The 12,535-nt window shown below is 41.4% G+C and overlaps 1 protein-coding gene across 3 annotated transcripts in view; it reads left to right on the forward strand.

Annotated features, from left to right (window-relative positions):
- The window catches only part of TAX1BP1 (Tax1 binding protein 1), a 150,303-nt gene that overhangs the window by 35,031 nt on the left and 102,737 nt on the right, over window positions 1-12,535 (forward strand). For all 3 annotated transcript variants that reach the window (XM_068236056.1, XM_068236057.1, XM_068236058.1), the window contains exon 3: window positions 7,585-7,687. In XM_068236056.1, the coding sequence (XP_068092157.1) occupies window positions 7,585-7,687 (103 nt within the window). The remainder of the gene's footprint in view (window positions 1-7,584; window positions 7,688-12,535) is intronic.

A 12,535-nucleotide genomic window follows, 5' to 3' on the forward strand; every position in this document is an offset into this window, starting at 1 on the left:
TGTAGCTCCGCCCACGTGTGCAGGGGGGCCGTGAGACCCCCAGAACATATCATCCCAGCTAGTAAAGGATCTGTATACCAAGTTTCGTTTTAAACCATGATGCTGGCCAGCCTCCCTGCTCCCTACACAGTTTTTTGGCAGTTGGACAGAGCAACTGACATTCACTAAGTGCTTTTGAAAATAAATATATCCCTGAGAATCCCCTATGTAGAGATGAATTAGTCCAAAACCTGTCACTTCTGTCAGATTTCTACTACCTACTGTAAGTGACAGCAACATAGGAGAAAAGTCATTTATGGCTCATTTTACTCTGGAAAAAATGTACTTCTTATTTGAATATGTTGGCACATATTTTAAATTTTACAGTTTTTCGCTGTAGTGCCCCTTTAAAGTTATTTATTTATATGAATCGGTCGATTGAATACCGTTGATTCCGTGATTACTTTTATATCCAATATCCTTGAGGACACCCATAATTTTATCTGTGCATAAACCAAAAAGTCGCCTTCTTGTATCCCACACTTTGCTCTTACTTTGTACATTTTAACCACTTGCCTTACTTTATATCAAAGAGGTCACCTATTTTTTTTTTATTCCTTTTTCTTACCATTCCAAAACTTTTTTTGGGCTCATGCTAAATTGATATCCTGTGTTACCCCATATTGGAAGATCTCTAGACACAACACATGGAAGTTTGTATTTTTTTCTGAAAATCTTCCAACACATAATACTGTCCCTGAAGATAAAGCTTTTTCTTGATTCTTTCCTTCTATTTGGATATTCTGACATGTTAATCAACCAAGCCAGTTCCATGGTCTAGCTGCTTCTGGCCTATTAGGGAAGCCTATTTAGGACCCAGAGGCTTCCCTCTCTCAAGGTAAGTATCAGATTTCTTCCTTTACACAGGTCACAGGAATACTTTAAATAAAAGTCCACTAACACTTTAACAATATGTATATGAGTTAAATAGAGTAACTGGTAGCAGGCATTTCTTGTACAGTACTATAAACGCTGGAAGTTGTTACAAATTATCATAGGATGAGCTAATTTTATAAACATAGGGCATTACAAAGATGAGAAAAACTTGTCCATGTCATTTTTATCTCTTCTCTGTTTAGGGCAATAAATAAAATGCTTTCTTCCCCCTCTGACAACATAGCACAATTGCTTTGCAGAAAATGATTTTAAGCTGTAAAACATTTGTTTCTTATTTGATCTGGTTCATGATTCTTCCTTTACACCACAACAATCATCACAAAACGTGATTCTTTCTTCCTGTCATGGATTATCACGCGATCATTCTCCTTGTGTCTTCCATTTGTTATAACAGAAAACAGAAGACTGTTATGACATCTTCTAGTGCTTAGTTGCCAAAACCCTTTCTTACTTAATATGTAATGAACTTTACTGGTTTTGTGACATGTTTACATAGATTAACCTGATGCACATGGCTGAAATAATGTCGTAACTCACAAATATCCACAACTCCTGCCAGGAGGACAAATTTGGTGATGGTCCATGACAGATACTCCCTGGAAGCACTTTTTTTCCTCACAATTATCGGTAGTCCTCTAAATGGTTTACTTCCTTTGTTTAGCACTGCCATGCAATTGCACCTTTCAGCATTAAATATGGTCATTCTGTTTCATAAACTATGGTACACATTGTAGACTATGGTTGCCTGCATGTACAGCTGGATGCCATCGGTATTCTTTTCTTCAGTTTTCCTGGTGAGGGTTATGAGATCCTTGTGCCAAGCAAGTGTTTAGGATCTTTTTTTTTTTTTTTTTTTTTTTTTTTACTTTTTTTCTTTATGGTACAATTCCCTTTCCAGACAAAGTGAACATTGATTCGTGAAATAAAATGTATATGTATCTTTAAGGTCTGCACTGTCTACTACGTTATAGCGTAATACGTACAATACTAGTTGGCTACCTGTTAGTTTTTTGTTTTTTTTTGTGTGCGGAGAAGAGATCTGTGCTTAATTGTATATTTCTAATACAATGATGGTGTATGATGCTGTGCTGTAAAAGATACCTATGTTTTTATATTTTTTATGTCTGATTTTATCAATCTGTAATGTTACATTTTATTTGAATTAAAAATGCATGGTTACGAATACTCATTCACAAGTGTCCACTTAAAAGCAGGGCTGTTTAGTCGGTACAAAAATCATCAGACTTCTCAGTTTATGAAACCGCCAACTTATGACTCCAGGTACCCAAAAATTGCTTAGACTCCTCGACTCCAACTCCACAGCCTTGCTTAAAAGTCCCACAATTCTTCTCTTTAGCCACTACATTTACTGTCTCTATGACAATCCTCAGATATTCCCACTTCCAGTAGGCTTCCTACCAGTCTACAGACAGATGTGGGAACATTTGAGGAATAGTACTTCACAAAGACAAGGTTAATATATGTAGCTAAATATGCTTAGGAGAAGAACGTAAAAATAGGTTGACTTTCTTTCTACAAAGTCAAATTCCTTAGATCTTCCCACCTTCTACCTGTAGACTAACAGCAAATATACAGACAGGAAACAAGAGCACCTGAGAACTGGGATTTCAGAGGCAAGGTAAAGGTACATGGCTAAGCCGTCAGAGGAGAACATGAAAATACATGTGTAGTTAGAAAAAAATCATCCAGGGCCTTATTCAATTTTACTTTTTCTCCTAAGATTTCTCCTTGAAGATATTTTCACATCTTATCAATAATATGCCTTTTGTACCACCAGCAAGTAACAAAATACTGAGAATAATTTTGACCGCACTTCTTCACCTACTTATTGATACATTTTCAACTGCACAGTGCTAAAAAGTTTATTTTTAAACAGAGGATTAAAAATGATCTCCTAGGAGAAATAGTGAATTTAGTAAGGGACCTGGGCCCGTATGCCATTAACTTTTTCTCCTGACTTTTCTCCCAGGAGATCATTTTTCTTCTTCTTTAGAATAACTTTTCAGCAGTGTGCAATTGAAAAGGTACCCAAAAAGTTGGTTAAAAAGTGCTATCAAAACTGTTAAGTGTTTTCTTGCTTGCTGGTGGCTTAAAAGGCATTTTATTGACCAGTTTGAAAATGTCACTTAGGAGAAAACTTAAGAGAAAAAGTTAATTGCATATGGCCCCGGAGTTCAGATATGGTTGAAAGCTTTAGTTTTGGATAGAGAATATCTATCGTTGTTGCAGTTAGTGTGCAATGAAGGAATCCTGTTACTTCCTGTCTCTGCAACTACCAATGACTTGAACTTGAGCCCAGTGTGTTACTTGGCAGAGACACGTGCAACAGTTGAAAGGTGAAAAAATAACTTGTTAGAGCTTTTGCTTCCTCCCTGTGCTAGGGGAAAAAGCCGTTTTCCTTGCTGCACCCATCCCTGTAAAATGAAGAAGTCTTATGTGCTTGCGCCATTAGTTAAAGCGGAACTTACGTAAGCATTAAAACAAACTTTCACTTACCTGGGGCCTCAGCAAGCCCCCAGCAGCTGTCCTGTCCTACGCCGTCCTCCACGATCCTCCATTCTCCTGCCACCGCTCCGTTTCGTTCCTTGACTTGTAAGTAGAGGCCGGCACAGCCCTGCCAAGTATATCCTTTTTACGCATTCCTGTCTGCAATAGCGCTATTGCAGACTGGAACGCAAAGAAGGATATGCATGGCACAATGGCCTGGCAGCGAAACCGAAAGTAGCTGGTGGTGGGAGAACAGAGGATCGTGGAGGACCGGCGCGAGACAGGACGGCTGCTGGGCACTTGCAGAAGCCCCAGGTAAGTGAAAAGGTTTGTTTTGATACTTCAGTTCCTCTTTAAGAATCTGAAGGTAGTAAGGAGTAAACAATCCTACATCTCTTCACACTCTTTTTGCTGCTATGGCACATCTATTCCATCGTCAGAAGTGATGAATCACGTCCTAGGGATGCTGAGGATGTATATGTAGTAAAGACTCTTATAATTGGCAACAGCTGAGATACTAGCTAGCAGCAGAGGACAGTGAGACCTCTGAAGGAGTGAACCTGAAATCACAAGCGTATCAGTGTAATGCAGGGATGTCGAACTCCAGACCTCAGGGGCTGAGATCCTCATGCATTTTGATACAACTCAAATTAATTGATGGGACAGAATCAGGAAAGGGGTTATTCATAAAGTGTTTCTCCATTTCTTTGTCCTAAACACTGGCATGGCTATGGGCTTCGAGTTTGACACCTTGATGTATGCTTCTAGTTTTCAGTACTTGTAATTCATAGATCTGATTTGATTAGCTTCCTTGTAAGGCAAGTTGAAAATATAATTAAGGGCCCTTTTACATAGGCAGTTGAACTGTGTGCTCACCAAGCAGTTATCAGGCAGCAGTGAGCAGTTACCAAGCAGTAGTGAGCATTTACCAGGCAGCAGCAAGCAGTTGTGAGAGTTCCGCAGGCTGCCTATCAACTCCTAGTGTGAAAGGACCCTCAGGCCTAGTGCACACCGAGCGGTTTTTGGAGCGATCCGCCGGCCGCATCCGCCTGTAAAAACGCTTGGCTAATGTATTGCAATGGGATGGTGCACACCGGCGGTTTGAAGTTTTTGCCAAGCCGCAAACGCGCCTCCTGCTGCGCGTTTGCGTTTTTCGGAAGCGTTTCGTCCTCAATGTAAAGTATAGGAAAAACGCAAACCGCTCTGAAAAACGCTACTTCAGAGCGGTTTGCCAGGCGTTTTTGTTACAGAAGCTGTTCAGTAACAGCTTTTACTGTAACAATATGTGTAATCTGCTACACAAAACCTCTCTAAACATACCTAGAATCGCTCTGAAATCAGCTCCCAAAACCGCTAGCATTTTGCGGATCTGCTAGCGGTTTTGGTGTGCACTGGGCCTCAGTCAGCCGCTGTCTGCACAAGAAGTGAATAATATTGCTCCCAACTAGGGATGGACAATGAGATGCAAATAATTTTAAGTTGATGCTGCATTATGCAAATTTTCTATGCAAATCTATGCAGCTTGAAAATAAACCAATCAATCCTTCTGAGTTAAAATTTGATTGGTCCATTTTCAAGCTGCACAAATTTGCATACAAAATTTTGAAACTCGAAATCAACTCCTTGACCATCCCTGTTCCCAACAGTGAGCTGATGCAAAGCCTTGGCCCATATGCAATTCACTTTTTCTCCTAAATGTACACACCTTTATCAATAAGTCATCAATAAAATTTATTTTAAGCCATCTGCAAGCCAACAAAAACTCAGAATAATTTTGACACTACCATTTCACCTACTTTTTGGTACTTTTTCAGTTGCGACATGCTAAAAAGTTATTTTAAAAGATGATGAAAAATTATCTGAGGAGAAAACCTGGGAGAAAATGTCTTTGTGATAGGGACATCATTTAAACGGTGTAATAACCTAGACAAATGGGCAAATAAAATACATGAGTTTTAATTACGGTAGCATATATTAATTTCAAACTATAATGGGCAAAAACTGAGAAATAATGATTTTTTTTCCATTGCTTTTTTAATCTTCCTAAAATGGATTTAGAAAAAAATAATTCTTAGCAAAATGTACCACCCAAAGAAAGCCTAAGGGCTCGTTTCCACTATCGCGAATCTGCATGCGTCCAACGCATGCAGATCCGCACATGTAATGCAAGTGGATGGGCCTGTTTCCACTGTAGCGTTGTTGAGGTGCGTTTTTTTCAGCGTGAAAAAAACGCACAAAAGAGCCAACGATTTCGCCTGCGTCGGGAATCCGTGCGAATCGCCGCTAATGTATTTAATAGTAAAAACGCATGCGTTTGTTACATGCGTTTTTACCCGCGATTTCGCGTGCGATTTCGCACCTTTTTCAATTTTATTTAGCCCTGGCAGTGTCATGGTTAATTTCGCATGGCACCCTGCCATGCGAAATCGCAGGCGAAATCGCGGGTAAAAACGCATGTGGAAACGCATCCGCATGCGTTTTTACAAGCGTCGGAATGCGGCCGAAATCGCGTCGCAACAGTGGAAACAAGCCCTTATTAGTGGCAAAAAAAACCAAGATATAGATCAATTCATTGTGATAAGTAGTGATAAAGTTATTGACGAATGACTGGGAGGTTAACGTTGCTCGGATGCATAAGGTTTTCGACACTGTGGGGCTGAAGTCGTTGAACCAGCAATAAGCAAGAAAATACTCAAAACCATTTTGCTAGTACTTTTTCACCTACTTTTGGTACTTATTTTAAAGGGAAGATCCGCGCTAAAAATATAAAACAAACTGCACTTACCTGGGGCTTCTTCCAGCTCCTGGCAGTTGATCTGTGCCCTCGTAGCAGCTCCTGCATCTCCCGGTGTACAGCGGTTAAAAAGCCGACCTCGTCGGGTCGGCTTTCAGTGCGCTCCACAGGTCACGTGGTGTACGTGACGTCATCAGGTCTCTACTGCGCAGTAAAGACCCGATGACGTGACATACACCACATGACCTGTGGAGCGCACTGGAAGCTGACCCGGCGAGGTCGGCTTTTTCACCGCTGTACACTGGGAGACGCAGGAGCTGCTACGGGGGCACAGATCAACTGCCAGGAGCTGGAAGAAGCCCCAGGTAAGTACAGTTTGTTTTATATTTCCAGAGCGGATCTTCCCTTAAAACAGAAGATGAAAAAATGTTCTTCTAGGAGAAAACTCAGTAAAAAAAAAAAGTGAATTGCTTATGGGTTCTTGGCCCATATGCATTTAACTTTTTCTCCTGTGTTTTCTACTAGGAGATAATTTTTATGTTCTCTTTAACATAACTTTTAAGCATTTACAATTGAAAAAGTACCCAAAAGTTGGTGAAAAAGTATCAAAATTATTTTGAGTATTTTCTTCCTTGCTGGTGATTTAAAATACATTTTATGGCAAGGTGTGAAAATTTCTTCTAGGAGAAAACTCTGGAGTTTTCTCATAGGTGATATTTTCACAACTTGTCAATAACATGTCTTTTGAGCCAACAGTAAGCAAACAAATACTCAAAATTATTTTGACAGTACTTTTTCACCTACTTTTTTGGTACTTTTTTTTCCACTGCAAAGTGCTAAAAAGGTATTTTAAATCGAAGGTGAAAAATTCTCTCCTAGGAGAAAACACAGAAAAAGTGAATTGCAAATTGGCCCTAGGGCCATATGCCACAAACTTTTTCTCCTGCGTTTTCTCCTGCGTTTTCTCCTAGGTGATATTTTTACAACCTGTAAATAAAATACTCTTTACCCACCACCAGCACGCAAACAAATACTCAAAATATTTTTATAGTACCTTTTCACCTACGTTTTGGTACTTTTTCCATTGCAAAGTGCTAAAAAGTTAATTTAAATTGAAGATTAAAAATTATCTCCTAGAAGAAAACTCAGGAGAGAAAGGGAATTGCATATGGCCTAGTGTCTCAAAGTGCACTGGGAGAAGGATTTGTGCCATTATAGCTTATGGTAAACATCACCGAGAAGGCAGTGTTACATACCAATATACAGCAATATATAGATATAAAAAATGTTTCTGATGCTGAAACCAGGATAAATAACATAACATTGGGTATCCTGAATAAGTTACTACGTTTGTCTATAAGTTGTTGTGGTGCCTCCTTTAATATTATCTTATATCTGTTTTTCAGGTTGGTTGGAGCACTGCCCGAGACTATTATACCTTTTTGTGGTCACCAATGCCTGAAAATTACGCACCAGACTCCCCCCATGATTGTGTGCTGACATTTCAAGGTTAGAATAACAAGAAATGTGTGTCCTCAAAGTGAATGTTTACCGAATTAAAAAAGAAAAAGTCAGATACTCACCTAAGGAGAGGGAAGGCTCGGTCCTAATGAGCCTTCCCCCTCCTCTCCCGGTGCCCGGTCCCGCGCAGGATACCCCGTGGCAGTATTCGACCAGTTCGGTCAAATACTGCCACTTCCGCATGCCTTCGGGAGCTTTCGGAAGCCTTCGGGAGCACTCGGGCTCCCGATGACGCGGCCGCTCCATACTACGCATGCGTGAGCGCCCTCTATGACGCACTCGCGCGTACGTAGTATGGAGCTGCCCGTCTTCGGAAGCCCGAGTGCTCCCGAAGACCTCCGAAGTCCCTGCGGCGGCGGACGCGAACGGGGGAGCCAGCGCAGCACCGAGGGCACCGGGAGAGGAGAGGGAAGGCTCATTAGGACCGAGCCTTCCCTCTCCTTAGGTGAGTATCTGACTTTTTTATTTTTAATCCGGTACCCATTGGCTTTAAATCAAGTTTGTCCAATCTTAAATCATGAAGAAAATAAAATTGCCTTACGCATTCAGCCGCTTCCTCTCGACCTTTGTCATTTTTCAGGTCAATTAGTCTTACTCAAGAGTCCAATTGCTAGGTATAAACATGGACGTATTTGTTGGTACCTTTGCAGATCACTTTAAAAAAATTACTTCCAGCCCCGAAGACTGTGTCCTTTAAGACAACTAGTGATGAGGGGGCAGCCCATAAAAAAAAGCTGTAAGATAGGATGAGCTCTACTGTCCGAGGGCCTCCTCTGTACTCTAAGGTGCCCTTTCCTCGAGAAGCTGAAGGTGGTGAATGGGAAGTGCCTGGAGTCCCTCAACGTCCTCCCCGGCCTATCCGTTCTCTCAGAAAACCTCTTGGTAATCAGGCAGCCGCACTTTCCATATGCACGGCCACGCGCACCCCCATCATGCTCCCACAGCCTGGAGCACTCTGTGCCTGCGCAGAAGCAAAACGGGCCTGGGTGCGGGCGTGCAATGGGGGTGCCCGCACTGCCAAACCACGCATGCGCTGAAGACCATGACATACCCGATAACTGGGAGTATTTCTGAGAGAGCAGATCAGCCTGGGAGGACGTCGAGGAACTCTGCTTCTCATGGGGCTGGAGGAAGGTAAGTATAATTTGGCCCACACACGCCATCTCAGGTACACTTTAAAGTGACTGTGGGGTGAGAGGGATATAGAGGCTGCCATATTTATTTTCATTTAAACAAAAGTCAACTACTTGGTTGTCCTGCTGAAATGTTTGGCTTCAGTAGTGTCTGAGCTAAACGCCTACAACAAGGAATGTAATTAATGTGGTTAAACTTCAGTCAGAGCACCTGATCAGCATATTTGCTCTGGGTCAGTGGTTTGAGGTTTTTTAGCAGAGGGCCAGCAGCACAGCCGGGCAACTGGCGTTGTTTAAAAGGAAATAAATATGGCATCCTCCATATCCTCACTGCAGGATCACGTTAAACAACTTGAGCACAAGCTTTGATCATCTCCTATTAAAAATGTGCGAATACTTTCACTGAAAAAAACAAGCTCTGGGCTTGCCCTTCATAGTCTCTTCTTTCTCATCAGCATCATATCTGGTACACAAGGACATCACCATAATAAAGAATTCATATGGCACAAAAGACTCTAAAAACACTGTAGAGTCTTCTGTGTTCAAATAGTTACATGTATTTCCCTCTTCAAGACGTTTTTATGGCTTCTATGTGTGTTTGACATGTCTTCTGTATTTTTGGCCAGAGCTAGTGGTTGTGATTCCCTGGATAATTCACCTGTTCATTGAGCGCCCCAGCAAAGTCGTGAGCTGTTGTCCAATAACAGCTGGGTGCTTCCACCTGTGTAAACTAGCGGTTAGGCCATAAACTGAGCTTGGACTGATACACTGAGCACTCCATTTTTTTCACATGCATAAAAAGCCGAATTTTATGAAGTTCTTTATAAAATGTCCATATGAGACATGAACGAGCCAAGTTACAAAAGCAGACTGCCATAATCAAGCACTAAAACAGTAGTATTTCCTTGATCTTCCCAAGTGCAGCATGCTGCTGACCTGTAATTTGGAAACATTTGCAGACTCTCTTTTTTTCCTATCATGATGCATCTACAGTAGCTCTAATGTTCTAGAACCAGGCAGTTTCTTATATTTTAGTGTATGTGGCCTGCATAGAGCCACACACTCTTTAGACCTTAAGTTTTGCTAAGGAAAGGTTGTGAGAAGATGGTAGGGAAGTGCTGGCATCTATGGTTTGAAATAACAAAAGTGAGTGGGTATGATTTTTCAGCTTTTCCAATCATTAAAAAGTAGAGATGCTAATGACATTCTATTTTTTTTTTCCTGGTTTTATTGCATACATTTGGGTCAATGAATTGCACTTCTTAAAGGAGTACTGTAGGGGGTCGGGGGAAAAAGAGTTGAACATACCCACGGCTTCTGATGGTCCCCCGCAGACGTCCTGTGCCCGCGCAGCCACTCACCGATGCTCCGGTCCCTGCCTACTGTTCACTTCCGGAATTTGCGACTTTAAAGTCGGAAAACTGCTGTGCCTGCGCGGCTGTGTCCTCGTTCTTGCTGATGTCACCAGGAGTGTACTGCACAAACGCAGACCATACTGGGCCCGCGCAATACACTCCTGGTGGCATCAGCAGGAGGGAGGGCGCGACCGCGCAGACGCAATGGTTTTCCGACTTTAAAGCCGCAAATTCCAGAAGTGAACCGGAGGCGGGGCCGAAGCATCAGTGACTGGCTGCGCGGGCACAGGATGTCTGAGGGGGACCATTAGTAGCCCCAGGTAAGGTTTTTTTTTTTTTTTTGTAGGGGGTACAGTACTCCTTTAAATCAACACTGCACTGACAATATAATAGGTGCAATCAGGTGGTGCACCACGCAACATTAAGCTCAAAGTAAAAGTTCGTATGAATGCGCATATGCATAAAAGTACCTTGGCTTAAAAGGACGCCTTTATTCAGGATTTCCAATCCCCAGAACTTGTAAGACAAGTCCGTGCCACCAGGTATGCTTTGTAGGTAAACACCACCACCTTACTGCACCTTAAAGAGAACCTCCGACCAAGAATAGAACTTTATCCCAATCAGTAGCTGATACCCCTTTTACATAAGAAATCTATTACTTTTCACAAACAGAACATCAGGGGGCGCTGTATGACTGATATTGTGGTGAAACCCCTCCCACAGGAAACTCTGAGGACCATGGTACTTTCCTGTCTGTGAACCTTGTTGCATTGTGGGACGTAGCTGTTTACAGCTGTTTCCAACTGCCAAAAAAGCATGCAGCAGCTACATCACCTGCCATCAGTAAAAATGTCACCATGTGATAAATGTCAGAATGTGAATCAGGGATTTAAAAGATTTTACAAAGGTCAAACACTGACTAAATCCTTTATACATAATTGTTGTAAAAATGAAGCACTTTTTTTTATTACATTATTTTCACTGGAGTTCCTCTTTAAGACCGGGCATTCACCCTTTTCAAATTACCCTCTGCAAGATTGGGTGCAAAGGGCTTCTGGGGTAATCAAGGTCTGGTAGGACTGGTTTTATGGAGAGGGTAGAGTAACATCCATCAGCTTTTTCTTTTTCTTCTTCCTCTACTGTCAATGTAGCATGTGTGGGTCCCAGAGCTATGGATGATCAAAGAGATGCAGATACTTCAGAGTTTATGCAAATGTACGCAATTTGAAAATGGACCAATCAATGTAATTGGTTCATTTTGAAGCTGCATATATTTGTATATAAATTGGCATCAAATCTGAAGTATTTGCATATCATTGATCATCCCTACTCAGAGACCTCTCATTTGTGTAAGTGCTGGTTCTTTTTTTTTTTTTTTTTTTGTCACAATGACAAACATGGAGGCTTGCCAGGGGCTGAAAAGGTGTTTTATTAAAGTGGGATTATACTCCCAAAGCTAAGATTTACGTAACTATTCTTAGTGCAATGACATTTGAAAGCAAAACCACACATTCTCTATGTATAAAAACATATACTTTCACTGCAGAGAGCAATTCAAGATAGCTTACCTCTGGCTAACGGCAAATGTAATCATTGCTGGCTGAAGTTCTCCGAGACATGTGCCTTCACTCTGCCCCGCCTTTTCTGCTTAAAGTGGACCCAAATTAAAAATACAAGATTTCAGAATTAAAATCTATTTTCTAAATTATAATAATAAATAGCAGCCTTTTTTCAGCTGCATGATGACAAATTCTAAAATATTTTACATTTATTGGAGGAACCCCTTCCTTCCTTTCATATTGCCGGGACAGAATCCGGCAAACTGGTGGAGTAGATGGTGTCCAGCAAAGGAGGAATTGATAATGGCTGCCACCTGTATAACCCTAGTTATGAAAAGAGAAAGGTGAAAAGCATGCACTGAAATGCTCATAGGCTTGAAGGAGTGTTTATTTATCTTTGTATGTGTCCAAGTAGTGCAACTAAATATTTTGAATTAAAAAAATGTTTGGTTTGGGTCCGCTTTAAGTGGCTCAGCTCTTGCCAGAGCTATGAGTCCGTTCAGCAGAGGGAAGGAGCAGAAACAAAACACAGAGTCTTCTGCCTTTGCCAATAAGACCAAAATAAGCTATCTTGTACTCTTCTCTACAGTGAAAGTATACATTTTTATATGTGGAGAATGCATGGGATTGCTTTCAAATGTCCTTCTATGTAACTAAAAGTAGTTACTGAGGTTTTAGTTTTGGGAATATAATACCATTTTAAGGTGTAAAGACACCAACTTTCAGGTGAAAACACGTTTGAATCATGGCCAACGTGTGGAGCATCTTGGGCATGCAGCAACCACCTTG

Source organism: Hyperolius riggenbachi, chromosome 5 (assembly GCF_040937935.1).
Source record: "Hyperolius riggenbachi isolate aHypRig1 chromosome 5, aHypRig1.pri, whole genome shotgun sequence".
Classification (NCBI taxonomy): domain Eukaryota; kingdom Metazoa; phylum Chordata; class Amphibia; order Anura; family Hyperoliidae; genus Hyperolius; species Hyperolius riggenbachi.